The sequence below is a fragment of the Temnothorax longispinosus genome, chromosome 10 (genome assembly GCF_030848805.1).
Source record: "Temnothorax longispinosus isolate EJ_2023e chromosome 10, Tlon_JGU_v1, whole genome shotgun sequence".
Lineage (NCBI taxonomy): Eukaryota > Metazoa > Arthropoda > Insecta > Hymenoptera > Formicidae > Temnothorax > Temnothorax longispinosus.
This window is the reverse complement of record NC_092367.1, coordinates 16,225,662-16,253,596: the sequence shown is the minus strand read 5'-3', so window position 1 is coordinate 16,253,596 and position 27,935 is coordinate 16,225,662. Positions and strand designations below refer to the sequence as shown.

General features: G+C 41.6%; 4 protein-coding genes and 4 non-coding genes across 12 annotated transcripts in view; 2 read left to right on the top strand and 6 right to left on the bottom strand.

The window, feature by feature from the left end:
* Window positions 1-1,497: 1,497 nt before the first annotated feature.
* Window positions 1,498-8,534, bottom strand: LOC139820520 (odorant receptor Or1-like). 3 transcript variants are annotated; one of them, XM_071790890.1, is made up of 6 exons: window positions 8,254-8,534; window positions 4,856-5,145; window positions 3,509-4,113; window positions 3,332-3,436; window positions 2,726-2,884; window positions 1,503-1,839 (listed from the first exon to the last, which is right to left on the bottom strand). In XM_071790890.1, the coding sequence occupies exons 2-6, from the start codon at window positions 5,043-5,045 to the stop codon at window positions 1,774-1,776; spliced, it is 1,125 nt and encodes a 374-aa protein (XP_071646991.1). In that variant the 5' UTR covers window positions 5,046-5,145; window positions 8,254-8,534; the 3' UTR covers window positions 1,503-1,773. The 3 variants fall into 3 exon arrangements, with proteins under 3 accessions (XP_071646990.1, XP_071646991.1, XP_071646989.1); XM_071790888.1 differs by lacking the exon at window positions 8,254-8,534 and adding an exon at window positions 5,356-5,688; XM_071790889.1 differs by lacking the exons at window positions 3,332-3,436; window positions 8,254-8,534 and adding an exon at window positions 5,356-5,694 and having other exon boundaries at window positions 1,498-1,839.
* Window positions 6,302-6,373, bottom strand: Trnae-cuc (transfer RNA glutamic acid (anticodon CUC)). The gene has a single exon. It is a non-coding gene; the product is annotated as a tRNA-Glu (tRNA).
* On the bottom strand, window positions 6,843-6,963 carry Trnal-caa (transfer RNA leucine (anticodon CAA)). The gene is made up of 2 exons: window positions 6,926-6,963; window positions 6,843-6,887 (listed from the first exon to the last, which is right to left on the bottom strand). It is a non-coding gene; the product is annotated as a tRNA-Leu (tRNA).
* Window positions 7,255-7,378, bottom strand: Trnal-caa (transfer RNA leucine (anticodon CAA)). The gene is made up of 2 exons: window positions 7,341-7,378; window positions 7,255-7,299 (listed from the first exon to the last, which is right to left on the bottom strand). It is a non-coding gene; the product is annotated as a tRNA-Leu (tRNA).
* Window positions 7,777-7,849, bottom strand: Trnav-cac (transfer RNA valine (anticodon CAC)). The gene has a single exon. It is a non-coding gene; the product is annotated as a tRNA-Val (tRNA).
* A 2,446-nt stretch (window positions 8,535-10,980) lies between the features above and the next one.
* Cos (kinesin-like protein costa) lies at window positions 10,981-16,058 on the bottom strand. Its single transcript, XM_071789974.1, has 2 exons — window positions 15,637-16,058; window positions 10,981-15,055 (listed from the first exon to the last, which is right to left on the bottom strand). Exon 2 carries the CDS (start codon window positions 14,987-14,989, stop codon window positions 12,458-12,460), a length of 2,532 nt encoding a protein of 843 aa, XP_071646075.1. The 5' UTR covers window positions 14,990-15,055; window positions 15,637-16,058; the 3' UTR covers window positions 10,981-12,457.
* Window positions 15,925-22,045, top strand: Oseg4 (intraflagellar transport protein Oseg4). 3 transcript variants are annotated; one of them, XM_071789973.1, is made up of 3 exons: window positions 15,925-16,034; window positions 16,433-16,550; window positions 16,797-22,045. In XM_071789973.1, exon 3 carries the CDS (start codon window positions 16,850-16,852, stop codon window positions 20,399-20,401), a length of 3,552 nt encoding a protein of 1,183 aa, XP_071646074.1. In that variant the 5' UTR covers window positions 15,925-16,034; window positions 16,433-16,550; window positions 16,797-16,849; the 3' UTR covers window positions 20,402-22,045. The 3 variants fall into 3 exon arrangements, with proteins under 3 accessions (XP_071646074.1, XP_071646072.1, XP_071646073.1); XM_071789971.1 differs by having other exon boundaries at window positions 16,433-16,631; XM_071789972.1 differs by lacking the exons at window positions 15,925-16,034; window positions 16,433-16,550 and adding an exon at window positions 16,575-16,728.
* Window positions 22,046-23,644: 1,599 nt separating this feature from the next.
* Window positions 23,645-27,935, top strand: part of Dlp (glypican dally-like) — a 133,669-nt gene continuing 129,378 nt past the window's right edge. Inside the window, exon 1 of the mRNA XM_071789689.1 lies at window positions 23,645-24,286. Within this exon, the coding sequence (XP_071645790.1) occupies window positions 24,124-24,286 (163 nt within the window). The 5' untranslated portion in view covers window positions 23,645-24,123. The remainder of the gene's footprint in view (window positions 24,287-27,935) is intronic.

Genomic DNA, 27,935 nt, shown 5'->3' with positions numbered 1-27,935 from the left:
AAATTACAACCTTGAACCTTGTAAGTTAAGATCGTAGAGATGAAAACTGGATTTTCGGAATTTCGCCAACCTCGCGCTTCGCGCGACCGTCGTGCCGATCTACTCGCCCGATACCGTCCGCGTGCAACCTTATTTACAAGAATAAGGCGGTCGTATCTTCGGAAACCTCCGCACAATTTCCTTGAGTTATCAACACCGGTATTTATCGATGAGACGTAGGAACGCGACGTTGCGATCGGCTACCACGAATACTTAATTAAGGGCGATCGACGATTAATTACGCGCGCGCGCCGAGTACGAGCGGGTCTAATGAAGTTAATTAAGAATCTAATATCACGGCGAGCGTACATCAACGATCTCGTACACGCGATTATGTCGGAATCTTTTAGTCCAGCGAATTATCCTCTATCGCCGCTTATTAATACTTTACGACGTGCACTTGCGAGGCACTCGATTGATGATCGATTAAAAATATAAGGTCTACTTTGGGAAAACGCAGCGAGATAAATTGGCTAACGGGATCACGATAGGAAAGCCAATATCACTTCCGATTTTTGTCCCCGCGAACCGATAAACGCGGAGTGTGTAAATTATGCGAAATCTGCGTGTCCGAAAACTTTAGAAACTTGGACCTCGTCACAATCTATCATTATCAAGTGTCCAAGAAAAAAGAAGGGGACGCCTGAATTAGATCGACAATCTGTACCGTTGTGCATTTATACGCGATTCGTTTCTTTCATTAAACACTTCTCTGAACAAAGGAACAGTTCTGCTCGTTCAAATAGTTTCTTACAGAGAACAAAGATAAAAGATAAGTAACAAACGTGTATCTTTTAAAAAACATCTCAATAATATTTGTAATTTGCCGATAATCCGCGAGATAATCGGATCGTAGAAAAAAATGCCCGCGGACGCTTCCTTCCTATCTATTTATGCGTGTGACGTACACCTGGCGATCGATTTGCACCCCGAATTATACCGTACGGATCTCTTGATCGCGATCAATCTGATATTTCACGCCGATATGGCAGCCAGCGGCGGCCACGATTGCAATTGGTTCGCCAGGTCGTTGCCGTTGCAGCCTGTTTGCATCGGTCCGGGAATAGGAATCCTGTTTTCGGCGGACCCATAATCGTAAAAGTCGTTGCCAACCTGTTCCATGGACACGTTCTTACGGTGATTCTAGTACTGAGCTACTCACCAACCGGCGAATCAAGATATTCCGCGATTTCCGCGATAACCGACATTCGCCAATTTGCTCTGCCCAAGTGACAGTAAATTACAAAGAATTCTGCGCCGCTTTTTCGTAACTTATCGTATTATCGCTTTATAAATTTGGGAATTACCATATTCCACCTCGACAATATTATTTCGATAAGCTGATCGTGACCAACTACCAAACTGCTGTTATCGATTTCTGCTTAATTATTTCCATCAGTTTCGATGGAAACCCTGGTTCTAAGTAGTTTACTGTAATACAATTCTAATTAAGTCTTAATATAAAATTGTAAAATAATTCGGCGTTTCTAATTCTTACGAAATATCCGTTCTCTTTTATATTTCAACAATTTTATTCGGCAAAGTTCAACAACTCACTCGCGATACACTTTATGTAAACCTCAGTCCTCATAGCAATAATGGCATGCGTTTCGTTCTGGATCGCTGACGCACGTGTTACAGCTGCTTTTCAATCGCATCGCTCCAATACGCTTCGCAACGAAATAACTCGACCACAGACCTTCTACGGTAACTAAAGCCGAAGGGTTGTCGGATTCACTGCTCGTCTTCTGAGTGCATGGTGTTCAACAGAGCGAAGAAGGAGTACGAGCCTTTCAGGATCTACGAAAAAATCCACAATGACATCAATAAACCATCGATCGATCTTCCGTGATGCAATCGCGAGTGATAAACGACGTAACTCGGGTACGCCGAAAAAAGCGTGGAAAATTTAATCGAACAATACGTGCAGCAATAAGTCAAAAAATTCAACTCCAAATTCAAGTTATTTTTACTTCGATAAATCTTCGGTAAATCTGTATACACGACAAAATCTTCGGATACACGAACCAGTGCTTGACCATTAAGACCTCGTACTTAAACAGTGTCTCTAGGCATTCTGTTGCATCAGACAATTGCGCGACCATCGATTTAATACGCGGTTATTCACGAAGGATGGGCGGAGAACACGATTCGCCTCTCTGCAGCCTGCACGTGCTAGAGATGCGTTTTGCTCTTCGTGTTCTTTCTGGACTCTTATGGAGTACCATTCACATCCGGCGTTCCATTCTTTCGTCTCGATGTGCTTACGATTATTACGTCAGTTCGCCGCGGGTGAAGAGAAGCGGAATCGGCACGCGTACGGGGCAACAGCGAAAAGAGTACTGCACGATATTTAAAGTTAACAACAATATTTAAGATTATTATTAAGTTTCGGTGAAATGCAGTTTCTCTAACTCGTGTGAATCATATTCTTTTGCCAAAATGTCTCGCCGAGTTCGTTCGATCTCGCTGGAAAGTTCGCGAGATCGCACGAGAAATACGCTTCGGTCTCTATAAATTCAATCTTTCTCGTCGAGCTCCTGTCCGATGACTTTAATTTCGTATAATTTCGTATAATTGCTGCGATCTCACTCGACATTTTTTCACTTCGCGTACCAGAAGTAGACACTCAACCGGTCTGATGAGGAACGAAAGGTCGTCGTTGCATTTTTGAAAATGTACTCACTGCGGTGTACGTCTCCATGGATAAGACGTAGAACACACCTGCTTTCAGGTTTATCGCTTTTTTTGAAAATATCATAGACAGCATTAGCAAACGTCCAGTCTTGACAGAAAGCACGTCATCCCATTTCGAGAGCCATTGGCTTTGCGTCAACGACGCGCTCTGGAAAATTGTAAATTCAGCGTGACGTGAAAGTTATTAATTATACATATATTATTAATATATGCATATGGAAACATAATTATAGACCTTAATTATACATATTACAAATCAAAATTAATATCGTGTTAATTACCGGTTGTAATTCCGTAGAAATTGTAAGTTTATTAAGATGTACCTAACTTAATTTTATCGACTTTCTAACTTTTCGTTGATCGTGGCTTTATTGATTGATTTGTTATATTAACATATATTTATAGGTCAATAGTAAAAGTAAAAATAAATTTCGTATTACTTTTTATCTTCAATATTGCAACGCACCGATATATATAATTTCGGGATTGCGAATTACTAAATGATAAAAAAATCATGTCGCACAATTTCAAATAGCGATAAATTACTAATAAAAAAGTGATATTAGAGTTAAAAAAAGTATAGGCATAATCGCACCTGATATATCACTTCGTTTCCTATCCAACAGAAATAGAAGAGCTGCGAAACAGCCGCCATCAGGTATATCGCAAACTTATAAGTGTTGGAGCTCTGGCCTATGACCTGCTCGAAACAAAAGCGAGGCTCTGATCACGATCTGACCGCGACTTGGCACTTTGACTTATCACGACTCACCAAGGCGGCTTGGAAGCCGGTTAGGCAAATCATCGTGGTGCTCGAGAGCATCTGAACGAACATGGCGACGCTGAAGATCTTGTTGAAGTCGTCTACTACGAAGAGCAGACGTTGATGATTGCGGATGGATCGTCCGAACCGCTCGGTGAAGCCGTGGCGAATCGCGTCCAGATCGTAATTATCCTTTTCGCAGTTGGCCGCGGAAGATACTCCCGCAAAACAAGCGTTTCCACCGGTGGCACCTGAATTATCTCGCTTATCGACACCATCTAACGTCTCGTCGCTGCCGCAGCTCTTAAAATGCGCGTTCAAGATCTCCAGCTGCACGAGAAACAAAACGCACAGATTGGTGATCAAGCTGTCTATCCCGATAATGGCGGTCACGCCGATAGTGACGGTGCAGGCCTCGACGAAAAAGCCGATCCCGTGCCACGGGTACACGGTCGTGTCGAAGGGGTACCGCGCCCTGACCGGCAGCTCTCCGTTCTCCACGGGCACTAGAAACAGTAGAGCGATCACGAGGAAGAAAGCCAGGATGCTGAACCCGTAGAAGGTCACGCGGCAGAGCAGCAGATATTTGTCCAGGACTTCGTCTTCGCCGCCAACTGAAATTAAAATGGATAATTAGAACTCGGGGTGTCGGTCGACTATAATCGCGTCTGGCAGTTACGAGCAGACGCGTGAAAAGCTTCAGACTGGGAGACAGAGATTCGAGGGGAAAGTACAATCGTTTTCACAGTCAATATATCGCTGGGATATACTTTACGCCTTACGGCCCTCGCAACGTGATATTAGAATTAGTGAAACTTGATATGCGATTTCAAAGAAACGTCACGTGTCGCGGGGTTGCGTGTATCAGGCGTGATTATGCAAACTGCCGAGTAATTCTCCGTGAATGAGTCGCGTAGATCCTTAATCGCGTGTCAAGGGGATACGTCGCGAGAAGGACTGGCAGAGGCCGGCGAGAAAAATTCCTCGAGTGGTCCTGAATTAACGGAGAAGTCGACGAGCCACGATGGCCCTTTCGCAGGGTCCCCTTCGACGTGCGGATCTCATTAAAACGTAAAATTACGCGCCGTCCTGTCATCGTGTTTGCTTAACAGAGGATATATTTATGTTATGTGACTTGGCACTAAAGCCATTTACATGACATTTCACTCTTCTGCGGATTGTAACAATTCAATATTCGCTTAAGAACGGCTACAGATCGTAACATAGACACGTCTCGTTAGATAAATATAAAGAAAATATCGCCAATAATAAAATTACGCGAAATTCTGAACGATATTCTGATTTTACTCAATAATTCTCGCATCTAAATACCGAATTACCGATAATTTCACTCACTGGGAAACTTGCAGAGTCGATCGCAGCTGTCGATGGTCTTGCGGAGCAATCGTACGATCTGCTCATGGCGAGTTTGGAAGATCATCACCTTGAAGAACACGACGACGATCCCGGCGAAGATGCACCCGTCATCCGTGACGATCGACAGGTCGTCGAAACTCGAGCAAATGTCAGCGAACAGAGTCATCATGAAGATGAGTATGATTGCCAGGATAGATTTGTTGTACACGTGGTACGAGTACCTCAAGATCGCGGGCGAATTCGAGTCGGGAGCCCATAAGCCAACGTACCTGCGTGAAAAAAAAATCGTTATAAGAAAATATAATATAAGTTAGATAAAAAGAGAGAAAATTTGAACTTGGTTCGGGGATCGCGCAAACGGCGCGCATATACGAGCACACAATTAAGATGTAAACGAGACAATACTCGATCTTCTGAGATAAACCGTGATAAACGATCGAGTCACGCCCACGCGCGATAAGATCTACAGCAGTTCTCACTTTAAATAAGTGAGATGCAAAGCGCTCAACTTTCGGAACTGTTCCAAACGGCTGTCACCCCGTTCTCGTGTCATCCCTGCTACTCCGTTCCGTGACGACGACGACGACGACGGTAAGGGACACCGGACACGCTGCGCGCAGGGCATGGGAGGTCACCTATGTCGCGTGGGTGCGTTTCCTCGAGCGACGTATACATGTATTAAAGTACTCGTTGTCGAGGGTCGTTTGAATCCGTACTCCCCCTCGCTGCGTTGGAGAAGATTGCCCATGATAAACGGGGCGCAGATTGTACTGTCGTCGTTTTTTTCCACGAATTATAGACACTCGCTCGTTGCGGCAACGTCTTCCACCTTCCACCTCGCTAATAATTTAAGAAAATGGCGGTAATTGCAATGCCGCTGCAATCCTGCGATTCGTTTCGTTCCTAAGCGTCTTGTACTTCACTGCGATATAAGAGGCTAATACAAAAACAATTTATCAAACCGCACATTCGCAAGCGTCTATACTAAAATCGTCTGTCGTTTTCCACTTAACGAAATAACCGACTCGGCTGCAAATTTAACAATGTGTGTTTTACCGTGAAACGATTCGAGCAGTTGTATTATCAGACTGCAGTATATTGTCAGTCATTTTGCGATTGTATAACAACACCGTGACTTATTTTAGTGATGTGGACAGCAAAAAAGAATCCCAGAGAGATTTTTATATACTAAAACAGTTAAGCCGTCATAGTTGTATTAATCTTTTAAATTATAATTTACTTTTATACATTTGATTTTATTTCGTCATTTTCTTTTATACATTTAGTTTTATATATTTTCTGATACATTTGCTTTAATTATAATTTGCTATTATACAGTTGCAAAATTAAATTTTAACTAAAGCACGATTACAGTTAGAACGTGTATTTAAAAAAATTTATGTCTAAAACAAAAAAAAATATAAATTCCGGTACCGGGAATCGAACCCGAGCCTCCTGGGTGAGAGCCAGGTATCCTAGCCACTAGACCATACCGGATTACGGGAGTCATCTTTTAGATACAGCAGAAATGATTGGCTATCGCACATTAAGTGGAATAAACTTATATATCGTTGATATTTTTTATAATATATTTACATATTTTAAATAATATCGTCAGCTAACTGTAATAATACCTCACAGCAAAACTACAAAAGACCTCTTACAAACACTTAGTCATGAATAGAAAATTATTATTTTTATATTTTATATCCAGTAAAATAAGTAGCATTAATAATAATAATAATAATAGTTATTATACTGCACATAACAGCATACAAATAATTAAAAGAAAATCATTTTTAAAAGAGTAAAAAAAATATCGTCCGTACTGAGATTCGAACCGTCGACGTTCGAATAATGCTCACTTTGCGGTAAACTCGGTGCTTCGGGCATTGTATTTATTGATTACAGAGATAAAAAAATAAAAACGACAATTGCAAAACTTATGACAATGAGCAAAAAAGTTTGTCAGAAGTGGGATTCGAACCCACGCCCTCAGAGAGGACCAGAAAGCCCCGAACTCGGTCTCGAACCGAGAAGGTGGTGAACCTTGAGTCTGGCGCCTTAGACCGCTCGGCCATCCTGACAATTGATGAGGAGTCTCTTAATAATGCTTATACAGAGCACACACTCAAGTGCACACGTTAAATTTATTTAATTCAAGATACGCACAAATAAATATCGTAACATTTCCGACAAAATATATACAAAAATAAATTATATTTGCCATAAATTTCATGGAAAGTTCTTTCGTACCACACAATACGTATGAGATGGAAGACGGTATAGCGCAAAATTTTTAATAAACTCGCGAACAATTTATTTGATTATCTTTTATTACGTTGTTCATTCACGACGTTTTTGCGAGCAAAAGAATATGTCAGAAGTGGGATTCGAACCCACGCCCTCAGAGAGGACCAGAAAGCCCGGGAGAAACTCGGTCTTGAACCGAGAAGGTGTGAACCTTGAGTCTGGCGCCTTAGACCGCTCGGCCATCCTGACAATTAAGCTTGTCTTCGCTAACATGAGTACTTACACATTTTTATAATATATGTACATATATTATAAACATATACATATACATATACATATATACATATACATATATACATTTTTATAATATATATACATATATATTTATATTATTTATTAATGTTTTCTTTCAGGCTACAAATTAATAATTTTCTTATTTTATATATGTTTTATATATTTTACAGATATCAAAAATATAAATCATCAAAAATATAAATGTGTGATTATTCTAAATTACGTCATTTAAATTTTTTATAAAACGCAAATCCGATTCAATAAATATAATTTTATAATAAAAATAAATTTAAATTAAGAAATATATGAATTTTTCAATAAAAAAATGAAATCGTAACGGCAAAAAAAAGAAATGTTTCCGCCCGGGATCGAACCGGGGACCTTGTGCGTGTGAAGCACACGTGATAACCACTACACTACGGAAACTCACGAGAGATAGCTCTTCCGACATGAAACATCTAGCATCTGCAAGTTTTTCAATAACATGAAGCTTTATTGATGTGGTTTTATGCTAAAGAAATTTTATTAAAATATTATAATAAATATATCACTTCTGAACTTTATATATAGAAAAGTCTATAATTCTCGGGTAAATAATTTAAGTACTTTATATTTATTTTCCTTTTCACACAAATATATCATTCATTAAGTATGTTATTATTTATCGAGAATTAATGTTAAACTCTTTACATCATGATCAATCTCGTCTAGACTGTTAAGAATAATGAAATAAACAATGAGAAAAATAAATGTGCGTGGTAGAATTTATAAGTTCACAGGTTAGAGTAGGTTAGATTGATAAATAAGATAAATGAATTCGAGCACAGTACCTTTTACAGCGCAGATAAGAGGTGCTAGAATTATGATAATAGCAATTTTGAAAAATGCAGCGCCGTTATAACCGCAAATAAATCCGTGGGATTCAACGCGATCCATCACAGCGTGGTCGGCACGCTGGAGATTTCGGTATTCTTTGAATTGTAAATGTATGACATTAAATCAAGACCGTTCACAGTCGCTTCGGCGGATCTGCGGAATTCCTCTCCCAATTTCCGTCACGGTACAGGGATTTACAACCCTATTCGGACAATGGTATTGCGTTAGCATTGTGACAGCAATTAACCGTGAATTACAACACTCGGACTCTCGGACGGTGCAGACAGTTTACCGATCGTGTTTCTTATGTTTTTTCGCTCAATCTTTTATCGACGGGAGTTAATACACGCTAGTACTTTAACCCGCGGCAAGCACGAATAAAAATGCTTATCTGTGCTTATACATATTTTAAAAAGCTTCAACAAAAATTTGTAATAATTAATTAGAATTTTTATGTTTTAAAATATGTATACTCATAAACTTTGCATAAGTCAACCTAAAGATGAGGCACTGTACACTAGCTGTACATAAGAATCACACAAATAACAATAATTAACGTACATTATGCCCCGTGAAGAGCGTCCCGTAAGCGTTAAATGCTGGCATTTGTAAGTAACACAGGCGCTTGAATGAACGAGAACAATATTTAATTAAAATTCACAGCTCGTACGAACATTCCTGGCAGATCTCGTCGCGAGTTGGCGATTTGTGTGTGTAAAGATCGCAAACATTAATTTTCGCTCTCTTATCTCGAAATTCAATTCCAGGAGTAACGATTGCTCCTGTTGCTCTCGACCACCTTTCTTGAAACTCATTTAATGCGTCTCTTCCACGAAGCACCTTTCTCGCGGCCGGTTTTTTCAAAGAGGAGAAAGGACCTGTTTGTATACTTAAGATCAATCTCGAGCAGTAGAGACATTATAATAAACATAATGCGACAAGGATTAATAAAATTTAAACATCGAGTTGATATATATAGATTCTAAATTGCCGTATATTTACAATGCATTCAATGTATTTTATAGTCTTAAATATTAAACAATTAAGTAATTTATAAATCGACTGACTGGCAATATATAACGTCTTTTCGATGTAAGACATTGAAAAAAAAAAAAAATTAAAATTAATTAAATAAATAAATTAATTAAATAAAATAAATTAAAATTAAATATTAAATATTAAAAATTGTCTAAGTCATAGTACGATATACGACATTTAACAATCGCTAAAAAAATCGCATATCTTTAATCCTTTAATGCATTCGAAATATTTTTTCTTAATCATTATGTACAACGTCCGACAATTTGAAGAAATCATTTATTTCATTCGATTATTTTTAATTTCAAATATTTGTCGAAAATGTTTTTTGAAAATGTATCTCCACACTTGATATACATACATATATATGTATATGTATGCTAATTATTACATGACACAAACATTAGCATGTAAGGAAAACTATAAGAATTAAGGTAATAAGAAACGCACTTTGAGTCCGCATCGATGTAATTTAATTGGTGCAGCAGCCGATCGCGTAAAATCGTTAAGTCGCAAATTTATCGCAGGACCAGGGCTTTGGTGAGGACGCAGGAGAAAAAACCCGAGAAAAGTTATAAGCGTAGAAAGTCGATGGGCGATTTGATCTTGCTGTAATATCAGGATCACGGTACAGGTTCTTATTTATTGAATACGAAAGAATTCGGCCTATTTTTTGGCTTCTTCGCGATAAGAATAACGTGGAATAGATGCAGGTCGCCCTAAACCCTAAGCATCTCCTCGTGCGAAGAAATCGACCGGAAAGCGATGAAACTCGCTATAGTATCTGATGCTGCAGCAGTGTCTCGAATTCTCCCGAAATCTGGATCACTTTGTTACAATATTCAGGCATCGTAACGGTGCCAGGTACTACGACTGGTCGCGGATCGGTGCACGATCGTCAAAATACCAAACTCGACGCGTCGCCGAGAGATTACGCGCGTCTTCGGGATGTGGTTACCAATTCGTGGGTATCGTGCCGTGAAATACGCTTCTCGGCGCTCAACAGGCGAGAATTTAGGACGACGATTCGGTGCCGATAACGTTATGCGATACATGCAGTTGCACATCACGTATCGGAACGCGATCGTGTGACTCGTCAATCTTGGCGATTGATGATGCGGGGGTCCATTTACATTTCCATTTATCCGGTCTCGCCGCATCGACTCCGATAACACTTTGATAGTGAAACGCTTTACAACATCACTGGCAGATATATCGCATGCTCGAAATCTACTAAATATTAATTCGGTCATTAATTTAGTAATAAATTTGACGTTCCTTCAAAAAGTTTGACAAGAGATCTAACTTTCATCGATATTAAATTAAGCAACCATCTCTCGCATTGTAATGTATAACATTCCCGAGTAAGAGGACATTCGACACGTTTCATATATATAAGTTATACGAAAAGGTCGCGCGATAAGATTTATTCCGATTTAGAAAGCTAAACATATAAATCTATTTCATCCTCGCTCATGTAAGTCCAAATCTATGAAAGTTGTTTTTTAGATACTAATCTACGAAAGCCAACTTTCGAAAGTGTGTGTATATATATATGCAAAGGAAGAACGGTAATTTTCCATAAGAACTCTTGTTTATGGGTCATCAATGTGTCCAGGAGATGATCAATTATTCGACTGGAAGAGAGTTGCATAATATTTAATTTATTTACAAAATTACAATAAATTATATGTCGGAAGTGGATCGATACGATCTTATCGAGCCGAGATCAAGAATCATAATGATCGGTGGATAATGTTGAAAATCAAGACTGTTTCACGCCTGACGATTATTAACTCTGATTCAGCAAAAAATACAGACAAAACATTTTCTGACGGGAAATTATAACATCAATTTCGTCGAAACGTACACTGTAACATTCGTAGTGTCAAATTATACTCAATATGAGTCATTTTTAACGATATAGGTTGCCACTGCTCCTACTCAATGTCGTTAATTTAACTAAAACAATGTTATTTTAAACCAGTGTTAAAATAATACCGTTTTGTGTTAAAATAATAAATTTCGACACAGACATGGTAGTTAAAAATGTTATTTAACTCAAGGTAATGGTTTAAATATCGTCCTTTAATATATATTTAACAGTTTAATATTTAACACCGTAATAAAATACAAAAAATTAATTCCAAATATAAGAGTATAAAAAAAATTCGTCATGATTTCTTTGTGCATAGCAAAAATTTCGGTAATGCGAGAATTAGTAATACGGAGATCAAACATTCCTTTCGAATACGACCGATATTAAATAGCCGAGGTATTAAATAAACGTGTAATCGCTGGGGTGCAGCGAGATATGCGTATTGTTATCGACGTGTCCAAGAAATACAACGATTGAGCAGTCCGCCGTGTTGCAGGAATCCAAATATATCCTAATCAGACTAATAATTTTCGATACATTTTTTCGATAGCTCAATTCCAAGTACAACGGTGTAATTTCCTGACTGTCATCCATCGTCATTCAAAAGCCGCTTGCCTGTGAAATTAATTAGAATATACACTGTTTAATACACAGCAATTGAGCGTCAGCTATTCGTTCACAAGCCTCTAAGCTTTCCTGTCGCGTAAACCAGAACGAAGCGATCATACCGTATCCTATTACGTCGTCGACGTGACACTTGCTACATCAACTGCTGAAATAATACCATCTTGAGCATGCAAATATGCTTTCGCGCGCGAGATATTACATCTAGATATTAAATTATATGAGCTTGGAACTACTATAATAAATACAAGATGGATAACTTGCATGCAGTTAAATTCGTATCCGAGAATACATTCCTTAACGAGTATAATTATCATCAAACTTATTTTCAAGTTGTCTGATAAACAAATATACTGTATCTTTAAGATGTAGCAATATATTCCTATAAAAATACAGAAGAGGTAATTGCTTCACGCAGAGAAACTATTATCACATTACGATCTACATATGACCTAGGCTGCGTTAAAAAAAGAAATTTGATTTTGTACAGTCTATCGTGAATACCTGTGACAAAATACTGTGCGGAGACGTGATATATAAAACGAGTGTACAATAAAAGAGATTCAAATCGTCCGTAAATATATAATAAAAAATAAAGCCGGTACTCATCAACAAACTCATTTTTTCCTTTTGTCGCAATCAGTCGTCTTTTGAATTATCAGTTTATTTCGCTGCCTCGTTACTTTGGTCGTCGATCGAGTATTAGGCGTGATTTGTTTCAATCCTTGCTGCAAAGCTCTGCACGGACTAGCTGCACGTGGTGGCGTTGTACCCTTGAGAAGAGCTTCGACGTCCGCCAATCGTTTCTTCAGCGCTCTATTCTCCTTTTTGAATCTCACAAGCTCGGAATCTTTATCCAGTCGTTCGTAACCGGAGCTGCTCGTCTCCTCCGCAAAGTGCCTGAACACGTGATGCAGCTTGTCTTCGTACTGCCTCTGCATCAAGATCATTCGTTTCTCGGCTTCCATCAGCCGCCAATCCTGATTCGCAATGTGAGCCTCGAGCTCGGTTATCTGAATCTCCAGACTTTTCGAACTCTCCTTCAAGTCGATTACCTTGCGGAAATATTTCATAAATAACGTTATTATTTCACCGTGAGAGAGTTTCTTCAAGCGTTCCGTCAGCATTCTCTCGCCTTTCTCGCGTTGGGATTGATTCTCATCGAAATCCTTCCGTCCACAAATCATCTCGTTCTTGTGCTCGATCATCGCATCGATAGCTTCGATGGTCTCACCGCATTCTAGCAGTTTACGTTCCTCGACCGTCGTCAGGGTTCTCTCCTTTTGGAACTTCTCGTCTAAATCGCATTTCTCATCCACCAGACAGTCCCGAGTGCGCCTCAAATTTCTAATCTCGTGCCGTAATGCTTCTTTCTCGTCCATGTCCGCGGTTCTCTCTAGATCCATAGATTTCTCTTTCAGAACGTGGTCCAGATGAGATATCCTCGCACTGACGTCCAGCAAATTCTTCATCTTGTCCGAGCAATCGGTCTTCGATTTCGTATTGTGTTTCTCATCCTCGCTCTCCGATTGCATTTCCTTCAACTTGGACGCAGTCAGATTATATTTCTCCTCAAGTTCACGAATCTTTTGCTGATCTTTAGCCAGCTCGTCTTCCAGTTGTTTCTTACGTTCTTCTTCTCTCTTCAATTGGCGCTTTAATTTGTCCATTTGCTTCTTCGATGTATTTAACGAGGCTTCTAATTCCAAAACTTTCTTTGCAGAGTCGCCCGCTATTTGCTTTATCATATCTATATCCATCATTCGTTTCTCATAATGTATCGCTATATTTTTCATTAATTCAATTTCTTTCTTGTGTGTCCTTTCCTCATCCTTGTACATAGATGCATTTTCTGCCTGTGCTAATTGTGTTCTCGTGTTGTAATATTCCTCCTCCAGTTTACTACGTTTACGTTGGAACCTCTGCTTCGCGCTACTGCGCGTATCGGAATTTTTTATCATATCTGCAATAAAACGTTGCTTAATCTTAATTGTCGTCTGCAATTCTTCGATACGTTTATGCGCTCCATCCAAATTTGATTGAATTTTCTTCACTTGCGTTTGTTTCGCCTCGTTATTTAGCGTTAGAGCTTTCAATTCCTTGATAGGTTCAGATATTTCCGTGTTCTTTAGAACTTCGAACAATAAATCGGGTGAATTGCCATTTTGTATCGCAACGAAATTGTCGTTAATGATATTATCATTAATATTTATTTCTGATTCGCGATTATCCAATATATACGGATTGATATATTCCGGGATGCGATTTTCAAGGATTTGATTTTGGCAAGATTTCCGGCTGTCATTAAAAGCTAAGACTTCATTACACATATCGGAACCAGGCAGCATTGAGTTTCTCCTGGAATTTGGATTTCTCGTCGGTGCAGGACGAGACACCGGTACATAATTATTATTTACGGATCTCGTCACCGGAGATATAATCTCAACGTTTGCTTCTCTAAAATCATCCTTTATAGAATCGACAATTTCATCCGTCTCTATTTTAAACTTGCTCATGCACTCGTCCAGCTTCTCTAGAAAATCTGGATTTTCTGAACTCACATCGCTTTGATCGTCGTCCTCCTCCTCGTCCTCCTCGTCCTCTTCATCATCATCATCAACTTCGGACAGCTCGCTCTCAGAACTGGAGGTGCAATTTGGATTGAGCTTCGTTTGATTCCCAGATTCGTCCGTTTTCTCATCGGTCTCGGTTACTTCCTCTATGCGTTCTAACGATCTTCTAGCGTTCTCCGCGCATCCCTGTAAACTGGTGGTCTCGTCGCTGGCTATACATTCCTCGTACTCTTGCTTCATGCACAGCCATTGCTCAATTTGATCCTGATCGGTATGTGGTAAAACATTACTTGTCATAAGCTTCGTAAACAGACCTTCTGCATTAGAGACGAGCTTAGACCACTGAGACGCCGCAAACTCCAATCTGAATAGATCCGCGCTGGAGCTACGTTCGCCGGAAGTGGCAGGTGTCATTGGGTCGTGCGCCTCCTCGCCAGCCTGCTCGGTTTCCTCCTCGGTCAGCTGATGACGCTCGTGATCGTGAACCTGGTAGGATGGCATCATATCAATGTACGGCACGCAGCATCGATGATCCAGTATAGGCTGATGTTGAATCCATGGACTATAATGCATCATTTTACTTCCCTCACGTAATTTCGTCTAACGAGGCGCTCGTCCGCTCGAATACAAGCCAGTCTGCACCTACAAAATGTCATTTCTATCCTGTTATCTGTCTCATTGATTAGGCAAAACCGTCGCAACGTATGAAAGCTATCCTCCTGTTAATCTCATACTCGAGCGAAATATTAAGGGCCGGTTGTTCCAGCTTGTCGGTAAACTACCTAAATAGTTAAATCATATGTATGTCTTTGTTTATCCTTTACATTGGACAAAGATAGACATGTGATTTAACTATCAGGTAGCTCTGGTAGCTTACCAATAGGTTAGAACAACCAGCCCTAAAAGGGCCAATTGTTCCAACCTCTTGGTGAACTACCTAATAGTTAAATCATATATGTCTTTGTTTATCCTTTACATTGGACAAAGATAGACACATGATTTAACTATTAGTTAGCTTACCAACAGGTTGGAACAACCGGCCCTAATAAATAATGTAAAAATGAGAGGCTTGTTGTTTTTAGCTAAACTTTTTGCACAATTCATCTTTTCTCTTTTTCTTTTCATGTTAGAGAGAAAAAAAAGAAAAAATATGAACTGTGTAAGTTCAACTGAAAAGAACAGGCCTAGAATCTCCGCGAAAGTGCCAGTGCCTAGATACTCACGAGTGAAGTTCCTAACCTATCGGGATTTCCCATGTCTCAGAACCATGCCTCGAAATTCCTTGTCTCGCGAAAGGGTCGCGACGCATATTACGTTCAGTTACGTTTCGCGATTTCGTGAATAGAGACACAGTTTAGCGATCGTGAGATTCCCTCGTCATGAGTCTGCGAATTTTTTTTCTCGGCAGGCTCGACAGGAATCGATGTCAGCTAACGTTGAGAGTAGAGCCAGGAACAGACGGGGCTGCATATACGTTAAATTCGTTCTCTGCAGCTACATTTCTCCGCAGTTGAATCCTCTGCACTGTAAACGAAATATACGAATCCGTCCGCTGGCGCCTTTACGCGAACGAAATGCGTACGTTGAACTACATCGCCATGTCCACAAATATTTACAAGGGGTAGGGTAACGTCAAACGTGTGTACATACTATGTTTTTGGTTATGTTCCACAGCGACTGGAAATGTAGTTTTCTATAAGAAATTCTACCAAAAATTAAAGAAAATATATGCTTGTGGAACACTTGCTGTTTCGAAATATTTAACGCTTCAGAAAGTAATTGTTTACAAGTATTTACATCTTCTAAAGAAAACGATTTACATTTGACGGCTCAAATCGATTTTGATATTGTTCAATTTATTATTTTTATCAATGCAGATTAATTTTAATCTCGGTTTAATTTACCTTCTATTTTTTTACATTAAAGTTAATTTACATTGGTAGAAATGGAATTAGAAAAGAATAAAAAGCAAAAGCTAGAGATTTAAAATAATATTTAAATTAATCTACATATTGGTAGAAATGGACATTAGCAGCTGTGGATTCCGAAAGAAGGAAAATGCATCAAGCGAGTCTCACCGCAATTTTTAGATGGCGCACAGTTTCTCGTTGCTATGCACGTCGCTCTCGTTGCTAAGGTAAACTTGACAGGTGTTTATATCAGGAACGTGACAGCTTTGACAGCTCGCCTCGAATGTTACTTTCCGCGATAAGGCACGGTAATACTTGTTTTCTTGCAATGTAAAATAGAATTTGTCATGAAAATGTGCCTCTTGATTCCCTACTTTTGCCCGTAAACCACACACGTTTGGCTATGTAAGAAAATTTTATCCCGTCAAGCTCACACACAGTGCTCTGTCATTAATTAAATACTTTGATTTTAGAGCTTTACGTCAGTTCTGCGAAAGATCTCCAGGGCGGCTGACATAAACCAGCAATGTTCGTTTATTTGAGCAAGAAGATCTCCATACCGAACAACTATCGATTAAACTGCATAGCATGGAATCAGAAGGACGGGTATATTGCAGTGGGAGGAGAGGATGGTCTTCTGAAGGTGTTACGAGTAGACTCCAATGTCAGCGGATCGCACAGCGGCGGAAAGTCCCGAGGCTTGGCTGCGGCGAGCAATCTGAGCATGAATCAGCCTCTGGAGGGTCACAACGGACACGTTCAAGTAGTGACGTGGAACGAGGAGCATCAGAAGCTGACCTCGAGCGATCAGAACGGAGTTATTATCGTTTGGATGCTGTACAAGGGCTCGTGGTACGAAGAAATGATAAACAATCGCAACAAGTCTGTGGTGAGAGGCATGGCGTGGAGCTGCGACGGCCAGAAGATATGCATAGTCTACGAGGACGGAGCTGTGATCGTCGGATCTGTCGACGGCAACAGAATCTGGGGTAAGGAATTGAAAAACGTGTCTCTCTCTGCCGTACAGTGGTCTCCAGATGGAAAATTTCTTCTGTTCGGTTTGAAAAGTGGAGAGCTTCATCTCTACAACAATCAAGGCACATTTCTGATGAAACTAAACATCCCCTCGTTGAATACTTCCCTTCACCAAACTATAGTGGCCCTACAGTGGTACGATGGAAGAAACGGCTACGTCGCCATGGATTGTCCTACTCTAGCTATCTGTTATCGCAACGGTAGGATACTATTGATGCGGGACACCAGCGACGACAATCCGGTCATGATGGAAACCGGGTTGACTGCCTCGTGGTGCGACTGGAATAGTTGCGGCTCAGTCTTGGCGGTGACGGGCATGATGCCGTTGCTCACTAACGGGGAAACGAAGGACATGAACGTTATACAGTTTTACACGCCATTCGGCGAGCACATGAGGACCCTGAAGATACCCGGACGGGAGGTAACGTGTTGCACCTGGGAGAAAGGGTCTCTCCGGGTCGCCCTGTCCGTCGACTCTCACATATACTTTGCGAACATCCGTCTGGACTACAAATGGACGTACTTCAGCAACACGGTCGTCTTCACAAACGAGAAGGTTGGCAAGGACGGTACCTGCGTGACGTTCTGGAACACGAGTAGCAACACATGTTGCACCAAGTACGTGAGATCTTTGATATCGGTAGCCTCGTACGGGGAGCACTGCGTGCTCTCCGTGAGGAACGATCCCACTCAGGTCACCGAGCAGTTCGCCCTCCTCGTTTGCAACACCATCGCCACGCCGATAGACTCCAAGTTCTTGGATCTGGAGCCGTTGTACCTCACCATAACCGCCAACATGGTCGTGGCTGCGTCGAAGAACAATTTCCTAGTGTGGAACTTCCGCGCGCCACGCAACTCGACGCTGCACCCGAGCAGGATGCGCAAGTACAAGATCTATCACGTGGACGAGACGCCGACCGGCGTGACCGAAGTTATCCAGGACTTGGATAAGGACGGCTCGTTCGAAACCCCCATTAGCACGAAGGCCACCATGGATCCGATCTGCTGCGTCTACGCCACCGACAAGGTTCTCTTGGTCGGTCGGGACTCGGGGATGATTCAGCGGTACTCTCTGCCACAGATAACGCTCGTCAACCGATACAATACCGCGTGCAGGCTACATAGACTCGCTATTAACTGCGACTCCACGCGCGTTTCTATCCTGGACACCAACGGTATTCTTACTATGCTGGATCTGGATTCGCAAAAGGCGCCCGATTCGCGAGACACGGACACGAGCGAGGATATATCCAAGTTCGAAAGGAAGGACGTGTGGGCCATGTGCTGGGCACGGGATAATCCCTCACTCCTGGCGATCATGGAGAAAACCAGGATGTACGTTCTGAGAGGACTAGACCCCGAGGAGCCTATAGCTTGCTCTGGATATATTTGCTCGTTTCAGGACTTGGAGATACGCTGCGTTCTGTTGGACGATCTGATGCTGATGTCCGACGACATGCGAAAGGACTTGATCGTGGACTTGGAAGTAAAATCTTTGAGAGACACAAGAGAGCTGCTGGCCAAGGTGGGTCTGAAGGAGACCAACAATTTTATCCAAGACAATCCGCATCCGCGTCTCTGGCGTTTATTGGCCGAGTCGGCGTTGACGAAGCTGGACTTGGAAACGGCGGAGAACGCTATGGTGCGCTGCACGGATTACCTGGGTATACAGTTTATCAAGCGTCTACAGAACGTGCACAACGATCAGCTGAAGAAGGCGGAGGTCGCGGCGTTCCTCGGCAATTACGACGAGGCCGAGAAACTTTATCTGGACATGGACAGGAGAGACCTGGCGGTCGCGCTACGCCAAAAGCTGGGCGACTACTTTCGGGTCGTGCAGCTGATGAAGATGGGCATTGGCGGCTCGGACAAGCAAATGGAGCACGCGTACAACAAGATCGGCGATCATTTCGCCGAGAGACAGAACTGGGAGAACGCGAAGGAGTATTACGAGAAAGGTAGAAACTTGGAGAGACTCATTCAGTGCTACTACAAACTGGAAGATTTCGTTCAGCTGGCGGCAACCGTGGATCAGCTGCCGGACAAGAGTCCGATTTTGAAGACTGTGGCGCGGATGCTGGCTTCGGTGGGAATGTGCCCGCAGGCGGTTGCGGCTTACATCAAATACGGAGACGTAAAGTTAGCCGTGGATACGTGCGTGCGTCTGAATCACTGGGACCAAGCCGTCGACTTAGCGAAGACTTACAAGATGGCACAAATCGGCGAATTGCTGAGCAAGTACGCCAATCATCTGTTATCGAACGGCAAGCGTCTACAGGCGATCGAATTGTATAAGAAGGCCAACTATAATCTGGAAGCGGCTAAATTGTTGCTTCGCCTCGCCGAGGAGCAAGCCAGGTCCAAGTCGCATCCCCTGCGCGTGAAGAAGATATATGTTCTCGCGGCCCTGCTGATCGAGGACCACATCAACAGCGTTCCGGCGATAAAAGGCGGCCGCAGTAACGTCGTCATGGGTCTTTCTGAAAGCAACGAAGATACCAGGATCATAGAAAACGCCTGGCGGGGCGCCGAGGCGTATCACTTCCTTTTGCTCGCGCATAGACAGTTATACGACGGCAGTTTCGATGCCGCGATGAAGACCGCCCTGCGACTGAGAGATTACGAGGATATCCTGGAAGTAGAGGACATCTATTGTCTGTTGGCGCTATCGAGCGCCGTTAATCACGCGTTCGCCACCTGCTCGAAGGCCTTCATAAAATTGGAAGGACTCGAGACGATCTCGGAGGCCAAGAAAGAGGAATATGAGGAACTGGCGGTGGACATCTTCACGAAGCACACCCCGAAGGACTCGCGCAACAACAAGGCGGAATGCGTCAACTGCGAGACTCTGGTGCCCGACTGGTGTATCACGTGCCCGAATTGCTCGACCAGATTCCCGGCTTGCATCGTCTCGGGCAAACCGCTCATGGACCTCAGCATCGCGTGGATCTGCACCGTTTGCCGACATCACGTCGCAACGGAACGCGACGTTGTTAACATAAACGCCTGCCCCTTGTGTCACAGCACCGTCACGTATATGTAGGCTAAATCGAATAATTTCGCAATCCGTCCATTTTTTATTTGCCAATATTTTACACCAGATAAACAGCGAGCTTTTGTATTTTGATAACTGTGATGCAATGAGAAGAAAACAATTGGGACATTTCGGTTTTATTTCGAAAAACGAAAAATCAACATTAAATCTATTACATTTGTTGGCCTCCATAATCGGTATACGAATCGAGTATCAATTAATTATGAAAGATAATTTAAAATGAGTTAAATAATTAACAGAGTGCCGTTATTTTCGTGTTTTAATATTGAATAATATTGGATTAATCCTGGAACAGGAATTATTGAGCTCAATTTTAAAAGTATTTTTAAAAGCATGTGAATTTTTCCTTTTGTGCGCGCTGATATATATTTTAAAACTTTGAGTATAAATAGGATTTTCATCAGCTTTTAACGATGAATATTCGTTTTATTTTTATACGCTTTATTTTTTCTGCATGTCGGTGATATCGTACTTGATATCGGATGCCAGATCGTATCAATCAGCAATAGGTTTTTATTGAAATAAAACAACACGCGGATCGATAGAAAACTCGGTACACCGTTTTACGTTAAAGCGAGTATCTCCCGACTCAGTGGCAAAATGCAATCTAACGAGAATCTAATTTCAACGGTTTGCCATTGCATATGCATTACCGACATTGTGGCTGTGCGCACCTGCTATTCCGTCCGGAACGTAATGAGCCTTTAACGAGTGCGATCTCGTATTAGTTTTGTCGTGCCTTCAAAGTTTATGCAAGTGCGAATACCATTGTCGCGTATAGTTTTGATATTGCAATTATGCAGCCAGCGGTTTTTATTGTAGACTTGATAATTGAATAACGCAGTTCTGCAATGCGGAACCAACTCCAAAACCTCTTATTCTGCTATAAGAGCAGAATTTCGCGTAACAAAAGTAAAATTCTGCGCCAACATTATCTCAAATATAATGAACTATAATAATTCTCATCAAATACAATTTCATTGCGTTTTTAGAAAATTTTTTATCCACAATATAGAACAAAAATCAGTATAATCAGAACTATTCAGAACTAAAACACACGGAAATGGCGCTTGATTCCTTATTGCATAACTGCATTCAATTGATATCTCGTTAGCGCGATCATATCGTTTTTGTATGATGTTATCTCTTCTTGTTAACAATGATATAATCAATTATTAATTATAAATTGATAAAATAATGATAAATTATATATTTATATAGAGATAAACAAAGAGATGTAATTATTATGACGCAGATATTCGATATCGAAGTAGAAACTCGTTGATCTCTGATTTCTTGCAAAATGTATTGTACAAATAGCGAATATATGATTGTTTACGTAATTTGATATAATCTAATTTGATAAAAATGTAATATAATTTGATAACAATCTTATATACAACCACATAAACGATTTCTTTCGTCTTTTAATATTTCGTGATGGAATTTTTATTTAAGTCTTGCTCCTAAACCGTCCACTATAAATTAGTTTGATCTATACTTATATTTTACTTGCAGATATATCTGAATAGTATTAAGCTATTGTTAAGAAAGAAAAGGGAGAGAAAAGGAGAGAAAGAGAGAGAAAGAGAGAGAGAGAGAGAGAGAGAGAGAGAGAGAGAGAGAGAGAGAGAGAAGAGAAGAGACGAGAGAAAAAGGGAAAGAAATAAAGAGGCAGCTATAGAGCAAGAATGGTTTTTCGTATATATATTTACAGGTACATCTCTTCACATAATTATACATTTTTATTATAGAATATGGAATGGTTACGTAAAAAAAAGTATAATAAAACTTTAAAAATAAAATACTCTGAAAAAATATTAAAATATTAAATATTTTCCCTCCGCTATTAATCCTACATTATTCGTAGTTCTTTTCAACGTAATTACTCGCGTGGGGTGTATTTTACACGCAACATTGTCGGGGTAAAAGAAATCGCATATTCCGCGCGGTAAGAAAAGATCGCGTTTGATCCTGGTCGTCGCGTGGAAGCTGTGCATTTAGCGCTTAACGTGCAGGATACGAATGAGAGACGTGATACTTGGAGAAACGATTCGTTTAACAATGTTTCTTATTAAAGTCGAGCGACGGCGAACTCTTTTGATATCAGTGAGCTCCTGATCGGTGAATATCTTTTTCAACATAAAATTGTGGCCGCGCATTGATCGTAGATCATTAGATATAATAGTGCCAATGCGACAGGATATTGTAATAATAATAGAAGTTTAGCCAAAACATCTAGAAACGTAATTGAAACACCTACCAATTTTCCAAATTATGGAGATTCTTCGGAAACATTAGTCATGGTACATTGTTTTCTGATGAATTGCCCCAACATTTCATTGCTAATCACCGTTAAAGAAATTCAAGTGGAATATCAATATTTATTTAAATGTATGTTGCAGATGAAAATAAATGATATGAAGGAAGAGTGCGAGCAGATATGCCGCGAGACGCAAGAATCATTTCATAAATTTCAGTAATCTGAAGAGAATAAAGCTGTGACGTTGGACCAACAGCTAAAAGAGCATCAGGCACGTTTGATTTTGAAAAGACACGTTACGGAAGATAAAGAAACACTGTAGGCTTCAATTGCAAAAGGAGCTAGAAGCATTAAAATCTAAGCAGCAAAACTTAATTGAAGAAAATAAAAGAAGCTTAGCCTAAAAGTACAAGAGTATGAGAAAGTTCGATTAAATAATGAAAATGATTTGAGTGATTTAAGGATCAACGTCAGCAACAAATAACCGAATTATTAAACCAAGTTTCCCAATTAGAAACGTTAAAACTTCAATTGCAACAGTACGTATGATCTTTATGTAAACGCTATAATAATAATAAGAAGAAAGAACAATTATAAATATATTAATAATATAATTCTCTTAAGACGCGTTTTATTCGCGAAAGAAATTTAAGGCAAATGATGATTATATACGATAGATCCTTCTCTCTTTTTCAATTTAAATTAAACTTTAAACTTTAAATGACGCAGAGAGATTAAAACATTTATCAACCTCATTTTATTCGATATATGTTACAGACGGTCGATAATCGCGCGACGTTATCGACGTTACCCGTTCGATCGATACATTCTCGCCGTTGGCAGCACTGGCGCGCCACTAGCGGGGAGGCCGGGTGCCGGCACTGGCCGTTTCAAACCTGTTACCATCCCGCCGTCCCGGCGCAGGCGCGCCGCGCGCCATTCGTCACCGCTCCGGCCGCCGCGCCGGCCGCGCACATTTCGCTTCACGCTTACAGCTTACAGTCTACAGTCAGTGCGTCTCGCGCCGACGAAGAGGTCGGTTCTCGTTCCGGAGTGTCTCGCGATACATATCCACAGTTCGACGATTCACTCGCTCGACTCGGAGATCCACGAGGAATATCCGCCCGGTTGGTTCATCGTCCCGACGACAATTCCCTTGCTCGCGATCGCGAGGGGAAAAAACGCGGGCGCGCGCGCGGATGCGTACGCGAATGCTCGAGCCGCGTAAAAGTGTCATCGTTGCGTCCGTTTCGCCGCCGGCAACGACCGCACGCCGTCGTCGCGAGTAGCAGTGCTCGAAGGATATCGTAGCGGGTGCTCCGTCTTCCTTTCTCCGCTTCCCCCCCCCCCTCCCCCACCGTCGATCGCGCGTTTCGCTCCGCTCCGTTCCCGCTTTTACGCGTCTCCGTTTCCGCGCGCGGAAGGTGGACGACGCGACGCCGCGAGAATGACGAGTACCATGACGACTCTGTGGATTGTCGCCGTCGCGACGGCCGTCCTCGCGACGACGACGATGGTGAACGCCGCCGGGCTCAAGTGCGACAGTGTCAGGCCGATCTTCGAGGCGCAGGGCTTCCCGCTCAGCGACATCCCCAAGGAGGCCATCTCATGTGAGTGACATTTTCTAAAGTTTCATGTACAAAATAATCGCATTCGCAAAATTCTCCGCGCGATCGTGTTCGTATCCCTTGATCGTGTGAACTGCGGCGCGCTTCCCTCCATATTGAAGCAAGTGGCATTGAAGCAATTTGAACGGGGGAGGAAAGAACTCGGCGAAGAGTTGAACTTTCGTCTCGATAAGAAACGATCGCGTTCGATCCCGATCGTCACGTGGAAGCTGCGCATTTAGCGCTTAGAGACGCGCTTACAATTAGAGGAGCGATTCGTTTAGCCGGGGCTCCTTACGATCGAGCGTCGAGCGAGCTCTTGATATCCGCAGTTAACGAATTCACGTCAATCTCAATTCACCCCCGGGGACGAGATCGTATTTTACGTATTAACTCTTTAACGTGCTTAACTCTTTCGACGACACGTTATGCAGACGTTCTTACGCTCGGATGGATACGGGGCTTGATTTATCGGCGCGGATCTTATCGTTATTAGGTCACATTATCTCGTTATCGGCGGCCCGGGCCGTCTCTGATCTTTCCGTTTCCCGATCGGGCGATTAAGCGAGACGCGTCAAGTCAAGTAGCGTCGGATTTTCGAGTCGCCGGTTGGCGAATAATTGAATTAACGCCGTTAGATTATATTAGAGCGGTCGTCTCTTGGCGATGTCGGAGAAGATTTACCTGCAAAATTCAAGCGGAGGGAAACACGTATACTTACTCGCGGAATTCCGGCGGAGTTTCTTTATCGCGCGGCGCGGCGGCGGGGCGACGAAAATACGGTGTAACGCGGAGACGCGTTAACCGTGGAAATCGCGCCGAGCTCCGTAATATGATACACGACGCGCCCTTGCAATTCGTTATCCCGCAAAAATAACCGAGGCGGGTACATAGAGCGGCCCCGCGTCGCGAGGGGGAGAGAAGAAAAAAAGAGAGAGTCGCGGCGACTGCTTTTAAGACTTCCCAGAATCCGGTTCGCGCGAGCGCCAAGGGTTTTCTGACGAGGCTCTCTTTTTCCCTTCACTCTCTCTCTCTCTCTCTCTCTTCCGTTGATCGGAGCGAGATCGATTCGCTCTTCCTCGATTCGTCCCGAAAATTCGATTTTAATTACGAGGTCGGCGCGCGTCGCGCGATGATTGGGACATCAAAGTTGAATTTATTCATCACCGGAACGCGAACGGGTCTTTCTGAGCCTCGCGAACATTCGTCTGCCATGTCGAACAACGGGTTTGGCCTTTCGGCGACTGTGAGATCCCCGGTCGAGTGATTGGCCGATCGCAAGGCAAATACCGAATCGCTTTGACTCGATCTCTTTCTTTTGCCGCATTTTTTTAGGATAATCTTTGAGGATAATCCACAGTCTCGGGATGCCGATTCTATGGATTTTTCTCTTCTAATTATAATAATCTGTAGCAAATTGCAATGCTGACTGACAATGAATAGCCAAACGGAAAACCATAAATCGCATTAGTGATTATAACAATGGAATTATAACCCGCGATGAATGGAATGTCTTCGACTTTTCGATGACAAATCTCTAGCAGAGATTGTTAATAGCGTTTTTCACTGGCAGAGCTGGTGCGCATTCAGTGCACATTAAAGCCATCGTACACAACCCAACGTATATATATAAAGTGTATGTTTAATATAAACGGGTTAAATCATGAAATCCTCAATATTCTTTATTGCACTATTTGGTAAAATATGTACTGGGTATTTTATCAATCGAAATATTTGCATTTTACTTGTGCACTGAGTGCGCACCAGTTCTGCCAGTGAAAAACGCTATAAGTTACATTTTCCGAAAATGACAAAAAGAATTGAAGCGATTGTTGAATTCAAAGCTATGCTTTAGAAGATTAAGTAGATTATTATGTACGCAATTATTTGAGTTACAGTACAACGGGATACACCGAATATAAGCACATGTTTCACGACATTTCGAAAAGATGGACAAATCCTGTACGCTTGTACGTTGAGTTTCGCGAACGACGGTTGCGATTACGCCTTACAAACGCAATTCAATCGAAGGAAATTTACTAGGGACTGCATATCGTGCGTTATCGGGAGGATAGACATCAGATAGATAATGATAGGCTACTATTGGCTGGTCGGTCGGTAATTACGGCATGTGTAGGCTATTGAACGTTACCTTCGATGCAGCACCCCTCGTTTTTTTCTCTTTTTTTTTTCGGAGTCGGCAATTATCGAGCGCCAGCTGTTGCGCCGTTGAACAATTTTTTTCAATGGAGGATTTTAAACACGGTCTATGAAAAGACGATTAGCGTTAGGTGGTTTATACAGCCGTAACGAAGCGAGGAAGATATCCCCGAAAATATTTTCCTGTATAATTGTCTCATCGTATGAAAGGGCTTCCTTCGCTTCCTTTGAACTTTCGAGCACGAAATTGATCTCTCGACAAGTTATCACACGCGTCAAGCTATCCACTATATCGTAAATTGTAACTAACAGATGCATTTTGCATAATTACGCGAAGTAAACGAAAAATAGGAAATTTAAATATTGCATCCTTTAGTCGTGAAATAATTGAATACATGGAAATTATTTAAAGCTTGGAAATCTTTTGAGAAACTGTGCTATATGATTGTATGATACAATTATATTGTATGTTTGTATACGGAATGTTGCTATAATTTTGGAGCAATGCTCGTTTAATTTGCGTCGTTTTTCGTCTCGTCGATATTCGGGAACCTTGACGAATTCTTGACGTGATTTAAAATACAGGGCTTTGGCTGCGAAGAAGAACGAATTACTTTAAAGAGAAGGAAATGTATTGTGTAGGGGTCGATGCGTTAGGACATAAAAGTTGCGGCAAAATCAAGCAGAACTCCGAAGACGCGCCATTAGCGAAGCTCTTTCTTTCGCCAACTTTACTTTTCACTTTCGCGTCCACATTTTCGGGGTTTCCACCTCAAAGCTTACGCTTTCAACTTATTTACGTCCCACCACGTAATGCTAACGAATAAAGTTTTCTGTATCACGATTTCTGCGATCACCGAGTCGCGACCTTTCCTTCAATTTGTATAAAATCTTTCGAATGCTATTTTTGGCATTTTTCAGTAAATTGTAATTTACGAATATTCTTTCAAGTTTTAGCTAACAAATCGCATTAATTTTATTGTAAAGTTTTAGTCTCTTTTTTATTATTTATATCTTGTAAATGTCTTAAAAATTTGTGAGTTCTTTGTCGAAAAGGTTTAACTGTTGTTCTTTGTAATAATGTCCGCGCGTCAATGGAGAATTAAAATAAAACGAAACGTTACTCCTGTTCGCTTTTTATCATGCAAAATAATCGTTGAGGCGAGAATGAATTGAAAGGTGGGAGAGAGGCACCGGCGTGTATAAAGCGTCATAATCATAAATTCCAACAATCCGCGTGGAATCGCAATTTATTTCGCGAACTTCGGCGAGCTGATTTGCGAGGACCGCGACGTGACCGCCGGTGGATTTATGGCCGATGAATTATGCGCTTTGTTCGTTTAGGGATGGAGAGAAACTTCTCCAATGGAGTCCGAGGCGGCCAAGAGAAATGAATAAAATTCCAAAGGACATTCTTGCGCTAAAAATCGACGACGCCGCGGCCGTGATTACGTTTCCTTGTGCTCGTTGATGTATGATTCCCTCCCGACGT